The sequence below is a fragment of the Tyto alba genome, unplaced genomic scaffold (assembly GCF_018691265.1).
Source record: "Tyto alba isolate M040663 unplaced genomic scaffold, T.alba_DEE_v4.0 Super-Scaffold_17, whole genome shotgun sequence".
In the NCBI taxonomy this organism is placed as follows: Eukaryota; Metazoa; Chordata; class Aves; order Strigiformes; family Tytonidae; genus Tyto; species Tyto alba.
Genome location: NW_024881279.1, coordinates 12334504 through 12359839, shown reverse-complemented (window position 1 = coordinate 12359839; position 25336 = coordinate 12334504). Strand labels below are relative to the sequence as shown.

At 41.8% G+C, this 25336-nt stretch overlaps 1 protein-coding gene across 2 annotated transcripts in view; it reads left to right on the top strand.

Annotated features, from left to right (window-relative positions):
- The window catches only part of NSG2 (neuronal vesicle trafficking associated 2), a 38548-nt gene extending 14761 nt beyond the window's left edge, over nt 1-23787 (top strand). For both annotated transcript variants that reach the window (XM_033006107.2, XM_033006118.2), the window contains exons 3-5: nt 874-993; nt 20151-20261; nt 21805-23787. In XM_033006107.2, coding sequence (XP_032861998.2) covers nt 874-993; nt 20151-20261; nt 21805-21996 — 423 coding nt within the window. In that variant the 3' untranslated portion in view covers nt 21997-23787. The remainder of the gene's footprint in view (nt 1-873; nt 994-20150; nt 20262-21804) is intronic.
- Nucleotides 23788-25336: the final 1549 nt, after the last annotated feature.

Sequence of the window (25336 nt, the reverse complement as noted above, 5' to 3'; positions counted from 1 at the left end):
AAGTGTTGGCCCTGGGATCAAGTGCTTAGATGTTCTTTCTATCCTTTTATGTTTAACCTATCTGAACCTTGCAAACCACAGCAAACTGTTGTATGCTTTGTGGACCTTGTCCCTGGGTCTTTTAAGATTCTGGTGTGTAATGGGACGGATATGCTTACTCCTCTGAAGGGCCGTTAGTTTCAGAGTACAGCCCTCATGCTTGTCCTCTCTGGGAGAAGCTGGCACTAGGTGTTACCTTTTCTGTGTTTGCAGTGGGTGCATTTTACCCAAAATATTTAGGGTCATCCTAGATTATAAATAAATTCAGTGTAGATTGACAATGCAATTTTGGTAATTTGACTGTACCCTTTTAAAAGCCACTTAACGACTTCTCCTTTGGCGTTAGACACCTAATTTTTATAAGATTAGTAGGACCTAGATTAGTCAGCAAATGACACTGAGATCTGGGGAGAATCCAAGGTGATGGTATGAGATTAATACTGATAATCTGGAGCTTGAACAAATAGCCTAAATTTAAATTGGCTTCAGTGGAACTTGTTAGGATGGGGCTTTTAATAAGTGAGGCTCTTCTTTAGGATGGGCTGTTACTCTGAGTGTTCTGCCTGTTGAATATGATATAAAAATTATATGTCTAGTGGTAAGCAAAAGTGGGTGTCAAACATTTTGCTGTCAGCTATTTCAAGACTCAGTGTGCTAAATTCACTGTCCTAGATCTGTGTATCTGCCTATCTGTCTCTCTTACTTCCTGAGGGTATGATGAGTTTGTGGTAATTTATGTTTTCTGAGATACTTGGGTAGGTCCAGAGGGATGGTTTGCATAGAAAAACAATGTCTGCTGTGTGCAGAAACCTTAAAAGTGTTGATATTTTCCAGGTAATTGTGAAAACCAGAACAGAGTATCAGCCCGACCAGAAGAACAAAGGAAAACTCAGAGTGCCCAAAATTGCTGAATTCACAGTCAGTTTCACTGATGGTGTAACAGAAAGGCTAAAGGTAAGAAATAGTTATTCTGCTGCCTTCTGATGCAAATGCTATTCATTTTAAAATAACTGAATGAAAGTGACAGTGAAGACATAACAGATTTAACACTCCTCTCATCACTAGGGTCAAAGAGAGGTTTATCTGCACGAGTATAAAGCTGGGTTTTTTGGTGTTTTTTTTTTTTTTTTATAGGACAGGCATGAAAATGCCTTCATAAGTAGATAGGAAATGTTTTTCTTTTCCCGGGAAAAGTTATGAAAATATTTTCTAGCCCAAATTGAAAATAAAACAGGTTTGAATCTTTTTCCCTCTCAAACATTTGTGTTTAAAAATAATTTAAAAATCATGGTGAAGATTGATTGAAACAATTTGTTTCGCATTTAAAAAGTTCTTTTATCTTGTAGTCAAACAACCCTTTCCATATTTAAAATATTTTATTATTACAGAATTATATTATTATAGATTAAAAGCCATTTCAAATTGCATAAAAAGAGATATTAGACAGGTATCCAAGCATATCCTGTCCTATAAGCAGTGTTGGTTCACAGGAATTGGAATTTTCTGATGAAAAATGTTGCCTTGAGAAATTTTCAACAGGCTCTACTCAGACAAGGAAAGAAATTCATGAATTATTGAGTGCCCTCAGTTCCTGTTGACTGCAGCATATTAGAATGGCTCAGTTCCTCCTAAAATTAGACTCCAGGCGTGTAGCTGCTAGTATTTTTTTCCTTTTCATTGAGAAGATACGGTGCTTTTCCTAAACCACGGAGCATGGGAGTGATAAAAATGAGATCTGATTTCACGTTTCCAAGGTCAGAGGAAATATCAATGTTTTGAGTAGAAAACAGAGAGTAGGCAGTGCATCTCTGTAATCCTCCTCCTTGAAAAACTAGGATTAGGTTTATAAATTTTTGTGAAAGGGTATCATCCTGGATAATTTGCAGGCATTGACTCACGTAACTATATAGTCTTTCATTTGGCCCAGTTCTTAGTTTTGCAAGAAATAAAAAATTTATTGTAATTATTTTCTAGTAATTTTGAAAAAAACTATCACTTTTAAAATTGGAATGTGATCCAGAAAAAATTGTTAACATTCATCTTTGATAAACTTCATGATAAGGCTTGTTCAACTTACTCAGAGGAGAAATGTTTAGCTACTCTCTTCTGAAGCACTACAGAATGGCACCGTTTCTGTTTTTTCCAGAAATTCACTAACATATATTTCATGAGGACAATTCTGTTGCTTTCATCCAGGATACTTAAAGCCATAATTTATTCTTAAAAGGCCTGTGAATAAATGTTTATAGCTGCTTGTTTTTTTTTTTTTTTTTTCCAGTGGACATCATACGTTCTCATCTAAATTACTTAACAGGGGCTTACATGCTGTTGATTTTGATTGAATTCTTCACTGATCTTACTGCATGTGTAGTACCTCTTTACCACCAATAGTGACTCTCTGTTGGTACCACTAGTAAAGTAAAGTAAACAGCAAATTAGCCACAGTTAAATCCCCAGTCTTGGAAACCGCAGCAGATGTTTTCCAATGTGAGCAATGTACAAATCAGAACCAGACACAGTGTGCCTGAGAAACAACAGTAAATGTAGAATCTCCTGGAAGTGATGTATTGGCTTGTGACCCACAATAAGTGGCATTATTGTTGATATTGTAAGTAGTGGTGCTTCACTGGGTATTTAAAACTTAATCCTGCAGCCCTGAGCAGTGTTAAAGTCAGTGTAAAATGAAGTTTCAATCCCATCAAAAGATCTGGCCTTGTTATTTAAAATAGCAATCAAGAGCATCTCATCCTTACACACTATGTATGCTGGAGGACCATTAAGTTAGACATACAGCTAATCCACTGCTATGCATAAATCACATTTCATCTACTCCTCCTACAGAGCTTCTTATTTTTCCCATTCTTCAAACACTCAACATGTGTTGAAGTCACACCTCTCCTTTTCATGTGTTTTTTCCTCTCCCCTTCCTGTTTTCAGCGTGGTTCTCCCATTGCTCTCACCCGTGTGTGCACGAGGACCGCACAGCCACAGGCATGGGGGAGCCAGAGGCACAGCACTGACAGAGGTTTAAGCTGCCTTCCCACTTGGAGTGTGGTGGGGATGGCTGTGGGAGCTGTGCCTCTTCCTATGCAGCCTGGCAGCACGACAGTTTCCTTTTTAAGCTATTTCCTTTCCCTAAAGTCCATATGATTTCCATTCTGTGCTCTTCAATGTCAACTTATTAATCACTCAGCCTCTCATCTAATACTGGATAAAACTATAAGCTTCTCCTTGCCTGCTTTTCATAAGGCTTCCATGTATCATATTAAGTTTGTAGTATTATTTCCTGACAAAAATGAGCTGAGATAATAGGTAATATTTCATTACATTTTGTACTTTTTTTTTTATTGCATCACATTTTTGTACCAGTGCCTATTTTTAGTGAAGTTATTAAAAATACTGCCCTCTGGTTACAAGCAGGCCTATTATCTGGTACTGATGAAATCATTTTACATTTGCTTTTTGTAAGAAGAAATCATAGTAAATACTTAACTTACATTATCTAAGTTTGGCTATACTTTTAAAAGGTTGAAAAAAATAGCATAAATGAGATCGTCATATTTTCTTTTGCTGGCTGGTTGCTTCATATAGCCTTCCAGTATGTGGTGTGTTGGAAATATCATCCACAACTTCTTGCTAACATGCTGATTAAAATGGAAGTATTCATCTATACTTGAGCTGGACTGTTGGTAGCTATACAGTGTCAGAAGCAAGTAAATCATCCCACTGATTTCTGGAAGAGAAATGGTGGAGGGAAAGGCCAGTAGTCCATCCACGTGTAGATGGTCTGTTGGTTTAGTGCATTCATGATACGTGAGATCTGTATGGGAAATGCATGTACAGCTAGCTTGAGTCCACAACAATGCTGGAATTCCAGGGGTTTCATAGGGTGCCATTTTGCTACTACAACTCTACTAGTCTGTGTATGAGGAGCAATACGTGCCTGTACATTGGGGAGAGAGGACAGTAAGAAGATGCAAAGAAATAGCCAAGAGGTCCTCTCCTATCTGCTACTGCAGAATAGAGAGTGATATGTCTCGTATTTTATTTTTCACCCAAACAGTAGAATTATCATCAATTCAAACAGAAGTATGGCGAAGTGAATGTCATTAAATGAGTGTGTGTGGAAAAATGCTGCTGGACTCCATTTTTATTACTGTGCTCCCTGCCTGCTAATAACCTCTCTGGAGGGGTTTTTAACATTTCTGTTTCAGTCTATGAAGTGTTTTTCTTTCCTCTCTCCTTCTGGTCACTTAGTATGGGAATGCTCTCAGGGAAGAAGGAAACTCTTCCGATGTTCTCTTTTTTTTTTTCTGAGTCATGTAGCTGCATTATACAGGAGGGCAGGATCTCTGGGGGAAATTTTGGGACCATGTGAACATGGCAGTCAAATCCACAGATGCCCTTTATTCTGCCTTCTGGGTATCTTTTATTGAAGAGGCTAATGAATTATTAGACAACTTTCTCGCATGAGCAAGCCAAAGCCAGAATTTAAGCTTATGCATGCATATTTTTCATCCATTCAGAATAGCACAGATCTGAGCTCTTTAATTATCGTAAAGAAGAGACCGTCCCTAGGCAATGGTTCTTATTTCACACTACCTCTTCCAGGAATTTTAGATAACTTCTGCAACTTGTCACATCTCCTAATAGATGAGATTATGATTCTCTATAGCTCAGCACACAGTGTCCTGGAAGTTTGACCAATTAGGCTTATTCTTCAACTTGATGAGTCACCCCATACATAGTTTATAACAAATGTTTAAGTGCTTGTGTGTAGATAGGTTACAAGAAAATGATGCTAAAACAGCATTATGGCTGAGCCATCCATACATAAAAGAAATTTCTTCTATCGTTTTACTCCTCCACAGAGAAGCAATGACATTTTTTCTAAGCTGTCTGGCAGTGAGTTATAGTCCTTGCCTCTTCCAGTCTGTTTATGCTTTTGGAGTGTGTGTCCCTCTGGGAAGTTTTTGAACTGCAAAGGTCTTATTTTGCAGTAACGATGTATACCAAAGTTTCTCAGTCTGGAGGGGAACAGTGTCTGGTGTTTGCTTTCCATTTGGCATGCTTTGAAGGTAGCTCATGTTGCTGTGCTTTGCCATCCAGTGATGACACTGAGGTACATGAGATAAGGCCTGCCAATGTTCCTCTGTGGGACAACAGATCTAAACCTTTTCATCTGAGGTAGGGCTTAGGGCTTCCTTTTGCCAGTGATATCCTATGTTACAGCTTTTAAGAACAATCTCTCATATGTGAGTATCATCATTCCTGTGAGTTTCTGCCCTTATTTATTTCTATCAGTACTGAAATGAGATCAAATGCTCTTTTGCTTTTCAAGCAGATTATCCATTGAATGAAGTCTTGTTGCTTCTGGAGGACAGGGTTTCCAGTGATTCCTTTTGTCTTCCAACCAGTACAGAAAACACAGAAATCAACCAGAAGCATTTATAAGGTGAAGAATGAGTTTCTCCCCACTTTCTTGACTGTCACTTAGCTGAAGCTTGTGTTCAAGACATCAGCACATTGCTTAAGAAGAAACAAGCTGGAAAATAGTTGCTGATGGATTTTGTGCTTGATCCAGTCAGACCCAGTGAGTGTAGGTAGACCTATACTAGCCCTGAGTTTGCCCAGATTTTTCTCGCTCCAGATGGCACCAGCAAAGGTGCTGGAGTGGTCTTTCAGCATAGGCTTACAATGTGGAGTATTGGGTTGACACACGTAACTGCCTGTCAGTTACTGGCTTTGCACAAATTGCTCTCTTTATTACACAGGTAAGTTCACATGTGACCAGTCTGACCTCTGTTATCACTAAATGCCACAAAGCTATTCATTACTGCCTTTTCAGGGAGACAATGATTTAAGAAGTATTAGCTGGGTGATAGTTACCACCATAGTTACCTGACTTCTCAAGTCTTTCACAATTCTTTCCTTTTCATGGATCATTTTAAGAAAGTTGAAGTTATCGGTCTTTCAGAGTTTGAATAATTAAACTATGTACTTGTCTTTAACAGAACAAGTTGGGAGTGGGTGTACGGAGGAGAAATTGAGATATGTAAGATATTTTTTTATGAACAATTTATCTACCTGGAAAAATCATCTGCAAGTATTGATCATTACTTCACTGAAGAAGACTAGGAACTTCACTCTTTTTGCTACAAGTTGGCAAGATCCATTTTCAGAGTTTCTGGCTGTGTAAGCCGTTTCTGTTGGGTATGCAATGACAATATATTTCTTACCATTAGATCTCCTCTCCTCCCTCCACTCTGAAACTGCTCTGATACATGCAGATCCAGTAACCAGTGAATGTAATTATTCACCACACTTTTCATCAGGTTCTTAAAATATAGTGGAACCCATTCAAATGTTTCTGTTATTGAAATGCTCATACTGAAACAATTATTTTCCTCTGACCTAGTGTGAAAGATTTAGAACAAAATTGGTTTGTCTCCAGCCACACCCTACAAAACAGACATTGATGCAGTAATTGTTCATTATCAAAAACAAGCCAGTATGTGAAACGCTTGGCTTCTAATTAAGAAAGACTTTTCTGGAACAGGTCCAGGGCTTGATTTCCTGTTGGTAACAGCTTTGCTGAAATGGAAGATGCTTCCCCTGCTTGCACTACTAGAATCTGACCCATCAAATCCCCGGGGTATTCAGCTAGATGTTGTAGTGGAAGGATCCTCATGTGACAGGCACTGACGATTCATCAGAAGGGAAAGCCCTGGGCTTGTACGCTTGTGGAGGAAGGTGGGGAACAGGTCTGTGGTCACATTCTCTTTGCAGGTAGGATCAACTAAGATGAGAGCACAAAGTGTCTTATATCGTGTGGTGCAGAGAGTTGCTGTGTGGCTTCTGGACTGCCAAATGACTGCATTGTGAGCGTTGCTTTGAGAAATGCCTCATTTCCCTGAATGCATACATTTACCTACCTGCCCACCCTGCCCTGGCTTTTAAAGGGCACATCATCATTGCACCTGTGTAGGTGGCAACTCTCCCTTGCTCTGCTGCACGCACACCCAGTCCCACATGTGGCACTCCTCTCTTTATGCTACCCCTGCTCCCCCATCCCAAACTTCCCTTCCATGCCATGGTTCCTGCAAACTTCTCCATAGGGTGTTCTGCTTTCCCCTGTAGGCTATTGCTTTATGCTGATAGTTCTTCCTCTAACCTGCAAAGGAATGAATCCCAAAAAAATGGCATGGGGCTCTTCATTGTGCCCATTCAATAACTAAATAAATTTAAGTATTCCTGTAATTGTTAAGTTACCACAGGGCAGAAGGAACTCATAGAGAAAGGACTCCTCTGAGTGTGAGCAGGACAATTTTCCTTACTGCTTTTTAATACTAACAATAACAACGTTACCATGGCAACGGCCACATCACATCAGTTATCTAGAAGATGCAGAGTGGCTGCTGAAAGATCCCATTACACTGACTAATGTGAGTGGTGCTCGAGGGAGGGAACACGCTCTAATACACAGAGATTTTTCTCACTTTGGTGATAATTGCTAATGTGGCTGAGATGTTGTTTCCAGGCTGCACAGCACTTGGATGGGCTGTGTGATCCAGGATAACAAGGGATAAAGCGGAGGAAAATCAGAAAGGTGGCAAGCACAGGGAAACAGTGGCAGTAGCATTCAGGCATCTTGTTGCACTGGCACCAGTACTGGGGATGTTATAGTGGTTTCCTGTTCAGCCTTGCATTCAAAGAAGGGCTTGGAGATGTGTCAGTATGAAGGGGTTGATTTCAGTCTGCAGGGGCTGATTTGGAGGCTTACTCACTCCCTTCGGGTGTTCTCAACCATCATCTGGCACTCTCCTTTCCCTGTGGGCTCAGGTGCACTGGGCATGTTCTTTCTGCAGGGCTGCCAGGCAGCCCTCAGTTCCATTAAGGCTTCTCCAGACAGTGATGGAGTGACTTGTCTCTGGATCCACACCTTGCCTTGTCTTTGGAGATTGAGTATTTTCCACTGCAATGCAGAGGGCCACAGTTTCTCCTTTCTCACAAATCCACTGCCCAGCCCTGCCTGGCCTTGTGTCTACTTATATCTGATGCAAACTAACACCTGCATGGATCCAGACTTTCACTTGTGTGTATGAAAGGAAGTGAGAAATGTTGCTTATCATCTTTCTGACTGAGCTCTGAAATCATTCCTCTTTTCCTCTGGCTATAATGGGAAGAGAATAGGATAGGTCGTATCTGTCCTAGTTGGTCTCCCAGCTTGCATGGAAGTAGATTGATGGAGCCATTTGTGATCATCAGTGACAGTTCAGAGCTGTGAGGATGAACCAAATGTGGATATGTGGCTCAGCTGCCAGAAAACAGATATTTCTGATCACATCCCCAGGTATGGTACTATAAACTCTGCAAGCTTTCTGCTGTCTGGGTAAAAGTCTGTGTTTTTGTAAGAGTTCCCAGCTAATACCTGGATTTCTGGTACAGGCTAGGTCCCAAGAAGGTAAAGCCAGGAAGAGTTTCCGTGTTGAAAACACACACAAGAAAAGTGTATTTTGATTTAACTAGCGTTCTATACAACTGGGTTAGGGACCATCTAGCAAAGCAAAGGAAAATAAAAAGACATGGCTTTTATATGAAATGGATCATTCCTTAAAGTGTATTCTTGTTTTATATTCTTTTTTAGAGAAACACATACACATAGTCTTTTGCAAAGTCAGAAAAAACATCTCAAATATTTTTTATTTTTGCCATCTGTGAACACTGACAGAGTAATCAGCTGAAGAGATTTGTTCAGGGTTATTTTTTTCCTTTAATTGATTTTTGGAGAGAAGAAGAAAGTTAATTGCTATGCAGAAAATGTCTAAAAATGGAAGTCACAGAATATTCACGTGACTAAGGGTTTGTGGGGTAGACCTGCTGAATCTCAATTCTCCAGACCATGATATATTGGAGGAAGAAAGGAGTTACAGAGAAGAAACCTCAACTGACCCTTTGCTTTGGAACAAAATCCTTGTAAAAGATTTTCATAAGTGACTGCATGGAGGTACCATTTCTGCTAATTGCAAAATGTAATTGCCGTTCCCATTTAGTCTGAATGATTTCTTACACTGCATCTTTGTCTTCAACAACACAATGCCATGTTTTGTTCTGGTACCTCTGTCACCCCACAGTAAACCCTATTAGTTGAGTAATTTTCTTGTCAGCATTTGAGGTGGAATGAAATACGCTTAATGCTAGTTTGGCTAATGTAGCAAAAGGGACCAAATGGGATGGAGGAGGAAAGAGTTTTCAGCTGACTGAAGCCAAGGCAAAGTTTATTGACTGTCATGAAGTGCATCTGGAGTCTTGTAGCGAAACCACAGAATGCCAAAAAAAAAAATAATAGGGAAGTGAAATGCTTCACTCATACATTTTTTTTCCATGTAATGTTTTATTCTCTCTATTTATAAAGCAGCACAGGCTGCTGATTGAATGTTAAAGAGACCTGAGCTCCCTCTTGTTAGTACTTGCAGATGTATTAAGCCTGTTGGGTCAGATCCACAGCTAATGGAACTGGCCTCATGCCTTTGAAGGCATCATAACCAGTTAGATTGTTCATTTTTGTTGTTTGTTTTTAAAAGAGTAGCTTTTGTAAGTCATTTGTAGCAATAAAGCTTCACATTTCTAATTTAAAATGGAAAGGCTTTTAATTCTTAAGTTACCCAGGGGACACTTTGCTCACCCAGTCCTCACTTTGTCCTTGTGTGAAGCACCCACATAATAAGTTTTTAAGAGAAATGGGTGTACTGGACCATGAATGCTACCATATCATTAGCTTTATTTCCTGACCCGTGATGGTAGACATAGATGCTGAAAGGCATGTGAATATGTTGACCTTCTTGAAGGAACGAACTTCCAATTGATTTTTCTTAACCACAAGAGTGCACTGAACAAAGGTGTTTTAATTTGTGCAAGCTTGACCTTTGATTTCTTTTTATCTAAGTGGTCCATGGGACTGGGGAGTGGTAGGGGAAAGTTACCTTGTGCCCTGGCATATAAAGAGTTTAACTTGTTCTGGGCATAGTTTTCTGGTTTTGGTGGCTGACGAGGAAAATGGTAGCATCACATGGAAAATCAAAATATAAGAAAGTGATGGGAGAGGTAAATACACAAGAAAACATGCCTGGAGGAATACCAAATTGTGCCTTAGCTCAGTATATTGATACTCAAGTCAGGTTTGCTTTGACAATTGCCCTGCCTGTGGAAGAAGGTAATTTCATAAAGCAGACAGACCTCAGCTTTTTCCTAGAACCAGTCTGATCCTTGGCCATGGGATGGTGTTGGTGCTTGGGTGGTTTTGCATACACGGGCCCAGAAAATGCCAAGCTTTTGGGGGACTTAGTTGCTTACAGCTTTGAGTGGATCTTGGTGTAGTGTCTGTGAGTACCAGTGGGGAGCAAGCTGTGGAGCTGGGCATGAGTGTATGGTGGGTGTCAAAGAAAGACAGCAGCAGAGCAGAGAATTCAACCTGCATTTCCTAAGTCTGTTGCTGTGTGCTAATCCTTGCACCAGTTCTTACTCAGGGCCCGTAATAATTTCCTTGCACCAAATCCAATGTGAGGGAAGCAGGGAGAGGGAATCATTTTGCATGTATGAGTCTTTTCAGAGTTTGAGTCTTAGCAGGCAAAGGGTAGGCAAGGAGACATTTTATTGATGACTTGATTTATTTTGTATTCCTGTTAATGCATTTTAAAAGGGTCCTTGATGAGCTAAGGCATCCATTGTCATGTTCCACACGAAGTGACCGGAGGAATTATCACAGCCAAGACTGCATAATGTAGCATGTCACTGATGAAGGGTTAGCTGTGGAGATGATAGCTGTCTTCTGCAATCTCACTAATTGAAAAAAACATCTCAAATTAGTGGTCTGGAAGGAAGCCTCTTCCAGCATTGCTCAGCTCATGAAATGGTATGTCAGGTGTTATTAGGGCCAGGGTTTGGGAAGAAAAGCACCTTTATAAGAAGTGTTCATGTGTCACCCCACTTGCTTAATGTTGGGTTTTTGCTTCTTTTCTTTTGAAGGTAGCAGAGTCACAGAAGTAAAGAGGGAAATCTTACGATACTTGAAAAAGGAAGAAAATATCCTTATAGGGGAGGGGAAGAAGATCTCTAAACACCTGTATGGTTTGCCAAAAAGGCCATGTGTTTATTTGGTGTTCCTAGAAACAGCATTATAGCATCTCAATATACCATCTTATTCTGATGAAGGATTTTTTTAATGGCATTAAATGTCAGAAAAGAAAAAGAAAAAACAAACAGACCTTTTTATTTACCTAAGTGGAAATTCACTAATATTCAATGGCAAAAGCATCCTTACTGAAAATGGCATTTTAGAACTTCCATAAGGAACAGGAGCTTGGAAACTGAGCCATGAATTTTCCATTCAAGGGGTTTAACTTGGCACAGAAAGACGTCATGCAGTCTGTAGCTGGCACCAGACACAGTTAAAAAGATCTGAGGCTATTAGTGCCTAAACAGCCACTAGAAATTATATTACATGATGGAGACTGGCTAATATAATTGAGCAAGCTAGTTATTGTGTGGATAATTTAATTATTTGACAAATTGCTTAGAAACACGGTGTTCTTGTTCCACACTCATGCTACACTCACAGTATTACGAAGTGCAGAGCAGAAGAATTACTGGTGGGTACGTAGTCATCTCAGAAGACAGACATTTCTCTTTAAGATTTGCAAACTTGGAGAGGTTCACTGGGGTAGTCATGGTGGGGTGTTGTACGCAGAGATGGGTAGAGCCAGCGGGGACATGGCTGGGATAGCGAACTGGCTCAGAGACAGTGCTGTTTCAAGTGGATACCTTTAAGGTTTTAGGGTATTTGGAGAAATGACCTTCTGTTTTCTCAGTCAGTCTTTTGGACTTTGCTGGGCTGCGTGGGCTGAAAGGAACCCATAAAATAGCGAAGCAGGATTGAGATGATTTTGGACCCCAAGATTATACCATCCTCATAGATGGTGTTCAGTGTTCTTAGGAGAATTGGAAACAAATTGGTTTATAGTTAAGAATTCTAAGATAAAGGGCCAAAAAACCCCAACCTCTTAAGCTTCATGTAAGAAACCTTGCAGCACTAAGGAGTATTTTCCCATAGCTCTGAAGATTTATATACAAGACTAAGGACATTTCCCTCTTACAAAGCATCTCCTAAGAGATGCTACTTAAGAATCTGGACACCATCTGGAATAAAGCTGTGCCATAATAATAAAGGACAAATCCCACATCTTCTTGAACAATACTAAGCAAATGTAAAGACCTAGTTGTGTCACTTTTTTCAGTTAGCCTTTCAAAATTTCAGAGGCTAAGCTGTTGCCATAAAATCAGCAAAATCAGCAGGTTACTCCCAAAAGATTTTTAACAATTGGGAGTGAAATGACATTTTTGAAGAAGTGCAGCCAAATCATTTTACCTGTGGAACTGATCAGGCCGTATAACAGGGTGCAGGGCAGTGCACCACACCATTTCTTTGGCTGAGTCTAAGCAAAGGATCAGCTCTCCTTGGGGTGTATTTCACACTCCTTATCCCCCTGGTGGAGCCGTCCAAGTGTCCTGTCAGCCTGTGGCTCCCTCCCTGCCTACATGCCTGGATTTTCTTACAATAGCAACCTGGATTCAAATAATGGAGTGATTCACACTTGGATTTTATACTGGCATACAGGTGGGAGGCAGCCAGGATAGACAGCTGGATCTGGGAGCTGGGAAGTGCTCCTGAGCCTTTCAATTTAGTTGTAGCTTTTATGTCAAGATCTAACATTGTCGATATTACATCTAATTATCAGCTGGAAGAAGTTATGGCATGAAGGAGAGAAAATTATCCTCCTGAATTTTTCACTGTCAAGCAAAAATCCTTACAATGAGACCATGAGTGTGTGAATGTATACTGAGATGGCCTTACAACTGAAACCTTTCTACTGAGCAACAGGACCTCTGGGACTGGCCCTGTGGCAAATGATTTTGTGATTTCTTTTTTCTTGCACATAAGTTACCTAGGTTGTCAATGGATTGATAGCTTTCCAGGTGTAATGGCATTGCCATAAACTATAGAAAGAGCCTTGTTGACTATCCAAACATAGTTCTTATGTCCTTCTGTGAAAATAACCTTGACAGAATTTCTGCCAATTTTGTTTGTAACAATTTCTGCCTCATTCAGAGTCTTTCTTCTTCTATAAAGAGAACATTTAAACCAAGACCATTTCTTCAACTGAATTGCCTATTGAAGGTCACAAAATTTCCCAATACCCAACAACACTGAAGGTATCTTGGAGAACCAGACATGGCATTGGCAGTGGCATCCTCTCCTGACAAACTTGAATGTGAAGAGGGTGAGACTGCAATGCAGGAATGAACAGAGGCATCTGGCTTCTGAGGTCCCTTATTCACATTACAGCTGCTAAGACTAGGAATACTGCACAGAATTTTATAGGGATTTTTCCATGGTAAATAATCTTTACCTGGAAATTAAACCAATCATCTTCACAGTAACACACAATTCTACCCTCAGAAAGCATTAACTCTTCTCAGGGTGCTGCTTGTCTGGCTGGTTTTCCTAGAGACAGCAATGCTTTTCCTGGTTGTGGCATTTTCTTGGCTGTACTCCTATTTTGAGCATATATAAGCATTTACATTGCATGCTCTGAGCAGTGGAAAAGGTGTTCAGAGTCAAACATTTATTTTCCTGGTTTAGAAAAAAAAAAATCATGCTTAGTATCTAAGAAGTGCCACCCATGCTGATGCAAACCCCTGCTTGCTAGCCTCTTACAAGAGTTGCATGGGCACAGAGGAGATATTCTCTGCAGTTTTCTTCAGACAGATTGATGGAGATCACATCATCTGTTTGCATCCTGAGAATTGTTCCACTTAGGTGGCAAATAGAGGGTGGTTTCAAATGCCTGGGCACTTGGGGCTTAATGCCACTAACAGCAGGTGGTAGGTACTTGCTGAGTTCCTCCAAAGCTGGACTGAATGCAGCTGTTTTCCTCCCCCAAAAATGGCAGCACCGTGATTTTCCAAATGAATTTTAGACAGCAGATGATAAAGCTGCTGCCTGTGTACAAGCAGTGAGGGGTTTGAGCTTTAGTAGTTGAGCACAAAGATTGCAGTGCTGTACCAGACTAGCTGACCACCTCATTTGGAAACCCATTTTAGTGACCCATGTTTCAGATGTTTCAGAGCAATGTGTGAAAATCCAAAATGGACAATTTCTTGCCCCTCTGAAGACACCTGAGCCTACAGACGGTGCCTACTTATTCTAGTGTCCTGTACAAAACTAAAGGAGATTTAGACACCTGACTGCCTTTGTGGATCTGAGTCTAAATGACTGGTTCATGCCATCAAATACAAGAACTCGGTGGGGAAAGAGGGATCTGTGCCTTCTGTTTTATTAAGCCCTCCTTCAAGCTATATGGAAGCTCTCCATAGGAATGTCTCATCTTTTTGGAATCTTACTGACCTCCTTCTGCCAACCATATTGTACAGAGTAAATTTGTTAGATTAATTGTAATTAATTTCATGGATTAATTGTGGTTTGGGTTAGAAGGAAACAATCCTTCTCCAAAAGGTGTCGCTTCACTGTTTTGTAGGATGTCTTCTGTGTTTCACTGTAAGATGGCTTGCATTTGAATGCCCATGTTATTTTCTCTCCCTATCCAACGTTTTGGGGTTTTTTTGACCATTTCTATGCTGACTTCTTGCAGTGTGTGACACCATCAGCAGAGCCTGTGAACAAAACATAAAGGTGGAATGACAAGGCCTGACACCAGGGCCATCATTAGAAGTTATGTTCTTCCAGCTGCTAATGCAAGTAATATGTGGCTTAAGTGGGAACAAAACCACACCCCCCACACCTCACCAGCACAGGTTGGATGCTGAATACTAATAGAGAGCTGTCTGCATCCAGTCCCCACTGGGAAAAAAAATATTTGTCAACTCAGTTCAAGCAGTGCATAAATTTGAGGGAACTGCCATCTGCTGACAGACCCTTTCCCCACCTACAATGCCTGAAAATCCTTCCTTACAAATATCTGCTCTGTGCAGGAGTATTCTCATCAACCTCTGTTCAGGATCCGCCTTTCTCTGCTTCCTGTTTCCTCCAAGTATTTCCAAAGAGTTGAGGCTTCCCAGGACTCTAAGGCACCAAAATACCTCACTGGTTTGTGTGACAGTCAGTACCAGCCCAACGCTGGTGTGTAGCTACCTGCAGGCTCTGTAGCTCAGCAAGTTACCAGCATTGCTGTCAAAGCCCCTAAGGCTTAATTTTTGGAGGGATCAGCAGCTCCCCACTCTTCTTGGCCTCCATGGGGAGTGAAGGGTGCACACTTTCTCTGAAAACTAAGGGTGCAAACCAGAAAATTTTTGTCAAGGAAAACAGTAAGGAATACAAATGTAGAAATCTTACAAAAGGCTATTAAAAGAATGCCCTGCTGTTTGGATGTGGCATTGTTCTCTGGTTTGCTTTTAAATGAGGCTTTTCATTGTAGCTAGAGAGGGAAAAAGGAATTTTTGATGAGAAAAAAGTCATGGGCAGCTGTTAAAGAGAGTAGGAAGGAAACTTCAATGGATAGCATAAGGCCATGTTAACTGGAACACCATTGCAATTAGATACCATCTCACCAGAGGAAAACCTAGTGGCAACGTATGTCCTGTTGACTGATGAGGATATATCTGGTTTTTATCTGTGCTATTGTGAAAATGCAACATGTACTTCATCTATGGGAAACATAGGGAGGAACCAAGCCAAGCGTGCTATTGTTGATAGGAAGTTGACATCATCTCTCACAGATGTTAAGGGCCTCTTTCCATGTTTTGTGGAGGACGGGGAGGTTTTTGGTGCTGTAACGATGTTCTCTCTTCTCCATTCCAGCAGACACACCCCTCTTAAGGGACCCTTTGGGAATCATAAGACTTTGGGGAAAGGGAAGGCAAATCCCCCCTACCCACTCGAGCAGTCACATGTGACAGATTCATGCCTGCAGCACTTCTAGGTTTTATCTGCTCACTAAATTTTATTTCCCCTCTGTGAGTGTTTATATTGCTTAGAGACTGCCAGGGTTCATGTTAATCATAAAAAAAAAGTAGAGGTTTATTAGGTATTGCAGCTTTGTGATTCTTTAGTGTTTGAATGTTAATGAAGCTTTGTATGCTCTGGCATAGCTAGAGAGGTGGGTCTTTGCTCTGGTGTGGCAAAATGTCCAGGGGTGGCTTTTTGTCCCCTTTCCTCTGGGTTTTAACATCTTACATGACATTTCATCCCAGAGCAATTTTACACTATGTATCATCATGTGTAATATTGTGCCACACTGTAATTTTGCGAGTGCATGAAACTGCAGGAGGGAGGTGAGAGTGGGCTCAATTATACCCCGAAGGGAGGGAAGCTCAGCAGAGGGACCTGCTCCTGGGAGGTGATGAATTGGGTGTCAGCAATTTGCTGGAGCAGAGCGACAGAGCAGAGGGGAATTTATTATTTTTAGGGGCTCAGTGCGTAGACAAGAGCAAAGGAACCAGTCAAATCACATTACTAATGGTCATTTCCATAGGCTGTGCATGTAGGTGGGATTTAACAAAAGACGGGACATTCATTCTTACTCCAGACAGCTCGGTTCTTTCTTTTTCTGAAAACTAAAGGAACAACTTGGCCAAAGGCAGACACAGGCTGAGGGAGACATCTGACAGTTCCGGGATATTCCCTTTTCACAGCCTCTTCTCTGTCTGCAGTCAGCCCTGATGGATGATCCCTCTGGGATGGAGGAAACAGTGATGCAGAGGGGGAGAAAGGAACCAGGTAGACATTAGGGCAGGAGGAATCATAGCACAGGGTGTATGTGTCCTGCTGGTGTGCAGCCCTTGCTAGCCCAGATGATGAAGGTTCTATTTGCTAAAGAAAGCTAGAGGATGAGCAGCTTCTTAGGAGCAAGAGGTACTTTCTTGCTGAGTTATCCTCTATGCATTTCCAGGCAGTATTCTGTGTAATTTCATTGCCCTTTCTCTCTTCCCTTGCACTGGGCACAAATCTGTTCCTTTAGCTTAACCCAATCAGGATTTCTTTTTTTCATTTTACATTGTATTTAGAGCAGAGCAACCAAACTGGGGAGCTGAGCATTTCTTATTTTCCAGATTTCTAGCCAGGGCTGCCCTCTGAGCATTGGCTGTGGTAGAGCAAGATGTGCATCTTGCTTTAGTGCCTTCAAACTAACCTCAAAGGGGACTTGTGTCATTGTCATCTTTGTATTACTACATAAATTGTTATTGGAGGAGGTACCAGGCCTAAAACTCCTCCCTTTTAAATGGGGAGGAGTTGATGAACATGTATTCTGCAAGGTGAAGTGCTCTTTCTTGTTGGCCTGCCAGGGCTGGGTTATAATGGGTCTTTTTGGAGAGGGGTATATTTTTGCCAGGTCTCCTGCTGGAAAAAGTAGAGAGTGTTGGTATACTTAATCTAGAAAGTCTCTCCTTTTGACTATACTTTTTCAAAATGCCTTTAATTTTTTCAGGTCTTTTGGGGGCAGAAATCATGATAAATTCAATTTCCATCTTGCTTGAATCCAACTGAGACTTCTTCCACTTCAGCACTATGAAAAGGGATATGGCTTCCCCAGTTTAGGAACGCATGGGCTACCAGAAAGCTGGTCTGAAATATTTCTATTCAAATTTTCAGGCAAGTGTGCTTTGATGGAGAGGAGATGGAGCCCATATTTTCTTGTACGTGCAATTCATAGTGCAATTCATACAACTGTACTTCTTTCCTACCAGTTACCTTTTCAGCACACCAGGACTCTCTTACACATGTTCTCTTATGAGATCCAGCAGTAAGTGCTTCTCCCTCTGCAGCTGCCTTTTGCTTAATTGACGCATCTTACATCACATTAGGCCCCAAGGAGGAGGTTAATATGGGCAGTTATTCTAAAAGGCAGGTTGGGGCTTCAGTGACCTGTTCATCATTGGAAAAGCCTGTTAGCCCCAATCTTCTTACCTTTTCACACTTGATTCTAAAATATTCTGATTTAACAATGAATTTATGAATCTCTCCTGCTAGATATAGTCTCCACAGCTCTCTCTTTCCTGAGTTTTGAACTGGATGTGTTGGGTCAGATTTAACACCATGAATGCAGATTAACCTTCATTCTTTCTGTTTTAACCAAAATTGTAGCTCTGGTAGGATTACAAGGTCTGCCTTAGGTTCTCTGAGTAATAGCCCCAATATACTGTGTGCAATGTAGAAACACATCTTACCAGGTAAGTGCATCCTTCTGCATGATTGGTGAGGGCGAGAAGTCTTTTCCTGCACTGCAAGCAATTACAGTGGCCCCTTTGAGTCTGTGCACAGATTGCATATCATACAGGTTCTCAGAATTACAGCTGCTACGATGACAAAAGGAGACAATTTGAGCAAAATTCAGTGTGGACCAATGTTAAGCAATCAGTATATCTTTACTGATATAATAATATTACATAATATTGTTATATTAATAATATTATATTGATGAATTCTGAGATATGGCCAGCTTGCTCTTTATTAGCTACTGTTCCTGACGTGCCTGTCCACTATACTGCTGGAATTATCTCTATTTCCCCACTTTCTACCATCGCCAGTCTCCTATACATTAGTTAAGGAACAACTTTTGCTGTACCTACTATTCAATTTCCTTGGACACTCATACAAGAAAATAAAGAGGATTGTGACATAACTGTAACAACAAAAGGGTGGGTGAACCCTGGATGTCTACATGAAGTTGAAAAGTTGGTGGCTCTTCCTTGCTAGGGCAGTAAATAGTAATGATTACCTTTAGTCCTGGTAGGTGCAGCCATGATACTGAGACAGAGGCATGTTTTGGAGGATGAGCACATGCATGGTGTGGTGGTAGCGTGCCTGTGGGCAGGGCCGTTAGCCAGAGTCAGGCACACAGCCCCTGCCATGTGCTACCACTGCGGTTCTATCAGTGGATGGCTTTTGATGTGACTGGGGAAAATCTGCAGCCCTGGGCTCAGCTTCTGGTGCCATGATGAGAAAGTGGGATTGTGAAGCAAACAGATAGAGGTTGTGGGTAGGAAAAAGCCTCGCTGATCGCTATCCATCCTGTAAAGCTATGCCTGACCTCAGACTTTTCATGTAGGATCTTCCTGCAGAGCATGAGCTCTCACAGGCTCACGGAGCACAGGAACACTGCAGCCCCTTCCCCATGCAGGCAAACATCCTGCAAAACGTGGGCTGCTGGTGCCGTCCCAGCAAGCCACAGCAAGCTGGGGAGCTGCTGCAGCTCCCTCCCCATGCTGCTGGCTGTGCAACAGCTTTAAATGTTTCCCCTACTGCTGTTCCCACCCCCATCATCTTTGTAAGTGAGTTCATTTGATTAGGAACTCTAGTTTGCATGGTAACAGTGGAGCCCCAGGGATTATGATATGTTTTTCATGCCAGTCCCAATCAGTGTGAGACAGCAGTCTCGACAGGATGGGTTGCTGTAATTTAGGCAGCAGAAGTCCAGAACCATTTATGCTGCATTTGTGGAATTACCAGCTGGGACCAAGAAAGGGGAGAACCAGAGTGTGTTTGGGACTCTTGTTCAGTCCATAGGGAGGACATAGCTCAGCTAAAATCAAGGATCAGGGCCGCAGTCCAGACCTCTGAATGGGGCCAGGAAACTTAGTGTTGAATAAACTATTTAAGAGGGACTTGGAAGGGCTGGAGAGGAGGGAGCTACAGCAAAGAAACAGAATAGTGGAGCAAAGTAACCTGCTTGTGAATGAGGAGAGAGGGAATATTTGAGCCCCAAAGAGGGTATTGTGTCTGGTACCTCCAACACTGGCATTTGCTCTTGGACATGCTGCAGGATTTACATGCTGGGCTCTGTCAGTGGTTGGGGTATTGTCCTTCTACAGCTTTGCAGGAACGTACACTCCTGAAGGTCTGTGGGGGGATGGAAATGATGTGAGAATTCAGGGCTATTGGATGTAGCATTCATTCAATTACCATGCTTAGTTAAGTACTGCACAGTGGAGTGAAGACTGCAGTCTGTTAGGATGGCTGTTACTATAAGTCATTTAATTATGAGGTTGCTCATATGCCATTTTAACATATGTAGAGTAACATTATCCCTCTTTTGTAGGTCACTATTCTCATAAGTCTGGCTCTTGCATTCCTTGCCTGCATAGTGTTCCTTGTGGTATACAAAGCCTTTACTTATGACCACAGTTGCCCAGATGGATTTGTTTATAAGGTAAGAAACTTCAGACGGATGAATTGCTTGAGATAATGATAGACTCTGACTACATGGTTACAGTCTAGTCTGCTTTTTTGACCAGGCCAAACAGAACATTTGGCAAGAATGTGTTGAAATGGGAAAAGTGTTATGGGAAATGTGAACTTGCATCTGCCTCCATCAGCTACTGTTACACTGTAATTGTTGGGATTAGCATTTGGTGAACACTACAGACAGATGTTCAGGAACAATCCCTCATATTTGTGAATGGATTTATTGCAGCTGGAGTCCCACGTTTGCTTCCCACACATTCAAGTGACTGAGGTTTACTGGCATACATTTTAATGCAAGGCAAACTCCCAAAGTGCTGGCACATGTGTCCTTTGTTAAAGAAATCTGAATTTGCCCATGCAGTTCATTTTTAGGTGTTTTTGAGCCTCTGTCAAGAACAGAAACATGTAACAATTGCTAAAACCCTTCTGCCCAGTGATTTTATACTGAATATTCACAGACAACTATTTGCCTGGTCTGTTGAGATTTTTAAAAAAAAAAAAGTTTGCAAAATAGTAAAATAGTTCACTGACTCCTTACTGTGAATAAACTCATAAACTCACAGGAGTCTTGACCACACTGGGGATAGTCTGTGGGCTTGAAAATAGAATAAGAATGTTGGTGTATTAGTCATTGTGAGTTATTCTCATAGGTTATATAAAAATGAAATTAGGACAGAGTCATGAATTTCAGAATCAGATCCATACCTGAACTTCTGAAAAGATTAAAGGTTTTGGACTCAGATTTCAGTTAGTCACATTGGGGTAATGATAATTGTACTTGGGGCCCATTGTGTCCTTCGTGGTACTTTGACTCTGGTGAATATCAACTAGTCCAACATTTGTTACCATTTGATTGCTCTTTCACAGCTGTTGCAAAGCAAATTGTTTTATTTGTGCAGTTCTTGGCACACAAGTGTTCGCACTAGCGCAGCAGAGGTGCATGGGCAGCGTCTGCACAGACAAGAAGCTCTGACAAGGGCTGACCAGTTGGGCTGTGCTTCCTACCATCCCCGACCAAGGTGGTCATCCTACAGGTCAGAGATAACACACAATAACAAAGCAGCTCACTCTGCCTCTGCCTGTCCTCTGCTTGTTTGCGGATTAATTCTGGACTTTGTTCTACAGAGCTTTCAGTCCAGCACATGGTAAGAGCTGCTCAGCCAGCCCTGCTAGGACTCCAGCAAGGAGGCTCAGTCTCTGTGCATGCAAGTAACATACCAAACCAGTCAGACCTTTGTTGTACTGTCCCCATTTCCCATCCACGGATGAAATCAGCCTGCAATCAAGGTTGCCAATAGCAACAGGTTTTGAAGGCTGCTGCCCGACTGTAAACTTTGTGCATTCCCATGGCGCTGAAAGGCAGTCAGGGCTGTGCAGCAGATGCTCTCGCTGCAGCAAGTCTGAGTCAAACGTCATCCATGCAGACAGCTAACCCTGAGATTTTTAAAGTGAGAGCCTGAGGCTGATGGGACCACTCCTTACTTCTCTTGCTTTCTTCCCCTTTCCAGCACAAGCGGTGCATCCCGGCCTCGCTGGACGCGTACTACTCTGCACAGGATTCCAACTCCCGGGGCAGGTTCTACACTGTCATCAGCCACTACAGCATGGCCAAGCAGACCAGCTCCCGGGCTGTATCGCCCTGGCTGTCTTCAGGATCGGTAAACCACGAAGCCAAGTCTGCTAAGACAGAAGGTCATTAAAGTTAACGAGTGGTGATGGGCAAAGTGGGAGGGTGGGGGGACAACACCATGTCTATACTGCATTGCTCTAGCTGAGGGTGCTGTGCTAACAGCACAACAGGAATAAATAAAACCCAAGTGCAGGAGTCATCTTAATGGATATTTCTTTTTGTGCATTGTTCTCGTTGATTTGTAACCAAGTCGAGCTCTTGTACAAAGGCATGTTTGATGTTGACTGTACCTTATGATGTAAAAATATTTTTAAATCATTGCTTAACTATTTGTTAGAAAAAGAAATTAAAAAACAAAAAAAGCAAATTAGACTAACACCCAGAGAGGATAAAAGCAGCAAAGAGAATCCCGCAAAGTTTTATCATTGCTGGAAAGCTGTGACAGAGGCTTAACATGCAGCAAAGGAACAGCTTAAATCCTTTTGAGAGAGGGAATAGAAAAAACCTGGTACAAAGACATTGTGATGTTGTTTAGCTTGCCAAAGGGGGTTATTTTGCTGTTGAATCTAGTATCAGTGTTCATTTGCTGATACAGAAATACAGACATCCCCTCCTCCCTCAAACATACACACGTGCAAACACACATGCACACACTCCCCTGCGCAGTGGCCTAAGTAAATCCAGACAGATCTGGGTATTCCTAATGAGCTGCCACTGTGCTGGTGATCTTGGCTGGACTCTGAGGCTGAAATTGTAGTTACTATTTGGGTATGGAGCAGGATGGAAGCAGACAGAAACTGCTAGAGTCAAATCATTAATATACTCCTGAGCAGCACAGGAGTAGGAGTCAGGAGATCAGGGCTTTATTTCTGCTTCTGGCACAGACTTCCTGCATGACCTTTGGCAATTTACATGAGGCTTCATCCTTCGGGACCTCTCTCCTGAGGGTCACCAAGAGACATAGAAATGCCATTATGAATTGAGGAGCCTCTCAAGAGTGATGACAGTATGGAACACTATTGAGCCTCTAACTTTTCAGCCCCTAATTTTCCCTCACCCATGAAATGAGATGCTACTGCTTCCCTCCTTCAGCTTCAGATACTTCAATATTTAATGTCATATTAGGTGATTAGAGAGGAATGGCCATAGCATGCTCTCCGAGTACAAGGGTCCCATCAAATCTCTGCTTGCAAACACAGACCAGACCCCAAGCTTAATCCAGTCCTGGCCAATGTAAAACATCCTCTCCCCACAAATGGCGTGTGCGATTAGTGCAGGCTGGTGAGATTTAAAAAAAAACCTTCAAGGATTCTCTTTTTTCAGAGCTGCAAGTTGTTGCAGCAAAGCAGCTCTGCTCCTCGATAGTGGAGGCAGGGTGAGACTGAGCAGCAGGAGCAGAGTACACAGGGAGGGCAAGGTTCACATTTGACTAAGGCTGCTTTTTCAGATTTGTGGCTAGACTGGGATGGAAATTAGGAACTGTCCCCTTATTCCCCCGCATTGGGCAGTTTTGTCCTCCATTTCGCATACATAGACACTAGAGGGTGTAAATGAGGGCAGAACTCCTCAGTCCTAACAGGCATCATGATAAATAACTGTATAGCGTAGCTAAAAATGTAGTGCCAAATACCATTGTCCGATTTCCTATCCTATTGTCCCCTTCCACCTGTAAATTCATTTCTCACTCAAAATGTACAAACCACCCCCTCCACCAACAATCGAAACTCCAGCAAACCACTGAACAGTTTATAATTTTGTGGTGTATTTTTTGTCAGTAGGTAGCAGAGACTGAAGTATTTTTTGGTGTAATTCTTGAACTTTTCTGACGGGATTAAAATAAAGCTAGATGTGACTGAGTGTTGCTGTGGCTCCAGCAGGGTTTTTTTTGGCAACTTGCGCTGTGGGCTGGGAGGTGGCGGGTGATGGTCTGTGTGTGACTTGTGCTGCCGAGTGTGGCTGCACCAGAGACTGCACCTTTGCACGGGACCTGAGGTGACTCCAGCTTTCAGGAGGCATTTTCAGAGCTTGTATTTTCCCCTTTAATCACTGGGGGTTTATTCCCTATATTCCTGCCCATTTTTCAATTGCAAATAGAAAAATAGTAATTAAAATCAAGCTGATCTTCTATTGCTGATTCTTGACTCTACAGAAGGACCTCCTTTCCCCTTCTAAGGCCAACAAATGAGAGAAACTTTGGCTGGCAGCAATGTCTCTTTTGCCATCTACTCCCAATGCAAGTGTTCATGTGTGCTGGAGCAGGCTCCGCAAGAAGGGCTGTTAGAAAAAGGAGCACTGCAGGGAAATACAGCTGCCAAACCAAGAGCCACAGCTGAACTTGGAAAGAGTTGAGCTCTGTATCCAAACTCTGCAGCTTGGTTTCTAACAAAACCACAACTATATTCATCTCACATTGTTCAGAAAGCAGATTGTATTTCCTCAAATCCTTCAACTCTTTGAAATGGAATGATACCCTGGAATCAAATTGGTTCATTCCCAGAGGCTAAAGAACAGTTTATAAAAACCTTTGTATGGTTTCGCTTCCAAAAAAGTGTATTCAGAGTTGTGAAACTGAGCTACCATAGGAGAGAAACCACTCTGGTGTTAGAGGTCACCACTGAGTACTTGTGAAATGCATTAAAAAGGATTCAGCGCGCTTTGCAGAATTGAGTCACAGGATAATTTGATCATGGTATTCCTATTGCCACATTCCCAGTAATACTCTAACTGTATGTTTACTTTAATCTAAAAAAACCAGAAATCAAATAATTTGAATTTAAAAGTTCTAGCTGTTATTAGGTAAGTGAGTCAGTGGGGATAACCATTCCTATTTAATAAAGAAAAGATCAAAATCTGTATGGAGCAGAATGGAAAAAAAAAGACCCAAGGAAGACACATGGGAGAGCAAAAGATACCAAAGAACCCAACTCCAGCTGCATGTTCCATTACTGTAAATATTGTTATTATGGGTTTTGTACAAGCTGCAGTAGACCTTCCAAGATCAACCACACATTTTAATCACAGTAACAGAGAGAGAAAATTCAAGCTGTAGTACATCTTCTTATTTCAGTCTTTAAAAGCTTCCTTCAAAGTTGATCATATGTTTTCAATGCTGATTAGTGTATTGGCGATAGTACATCCTCATCCTGGCTGTCATCCCTCTGTGAAGTCTAAAGCTCCTGACTGGCTCTGCAGAACAGTGTTTTTGTGAGCTAGTGTCTGGGTGAGGGCTCAGCCTCAGCTCTGAATGGTACTGATGAAGAAGAGCCTTCCCTGTGCTTCTCCCAACATTTATGCGATGGCCAAGTCAAGGCAGCTCCAGCCCCTTCTTCTGTGACTGACCCTGCTGAAGCAAGAGTCCCTTTGGGTGATTTTGTCCATTGTACTAGATTGCTGCAGTGGGCTCAGATTTT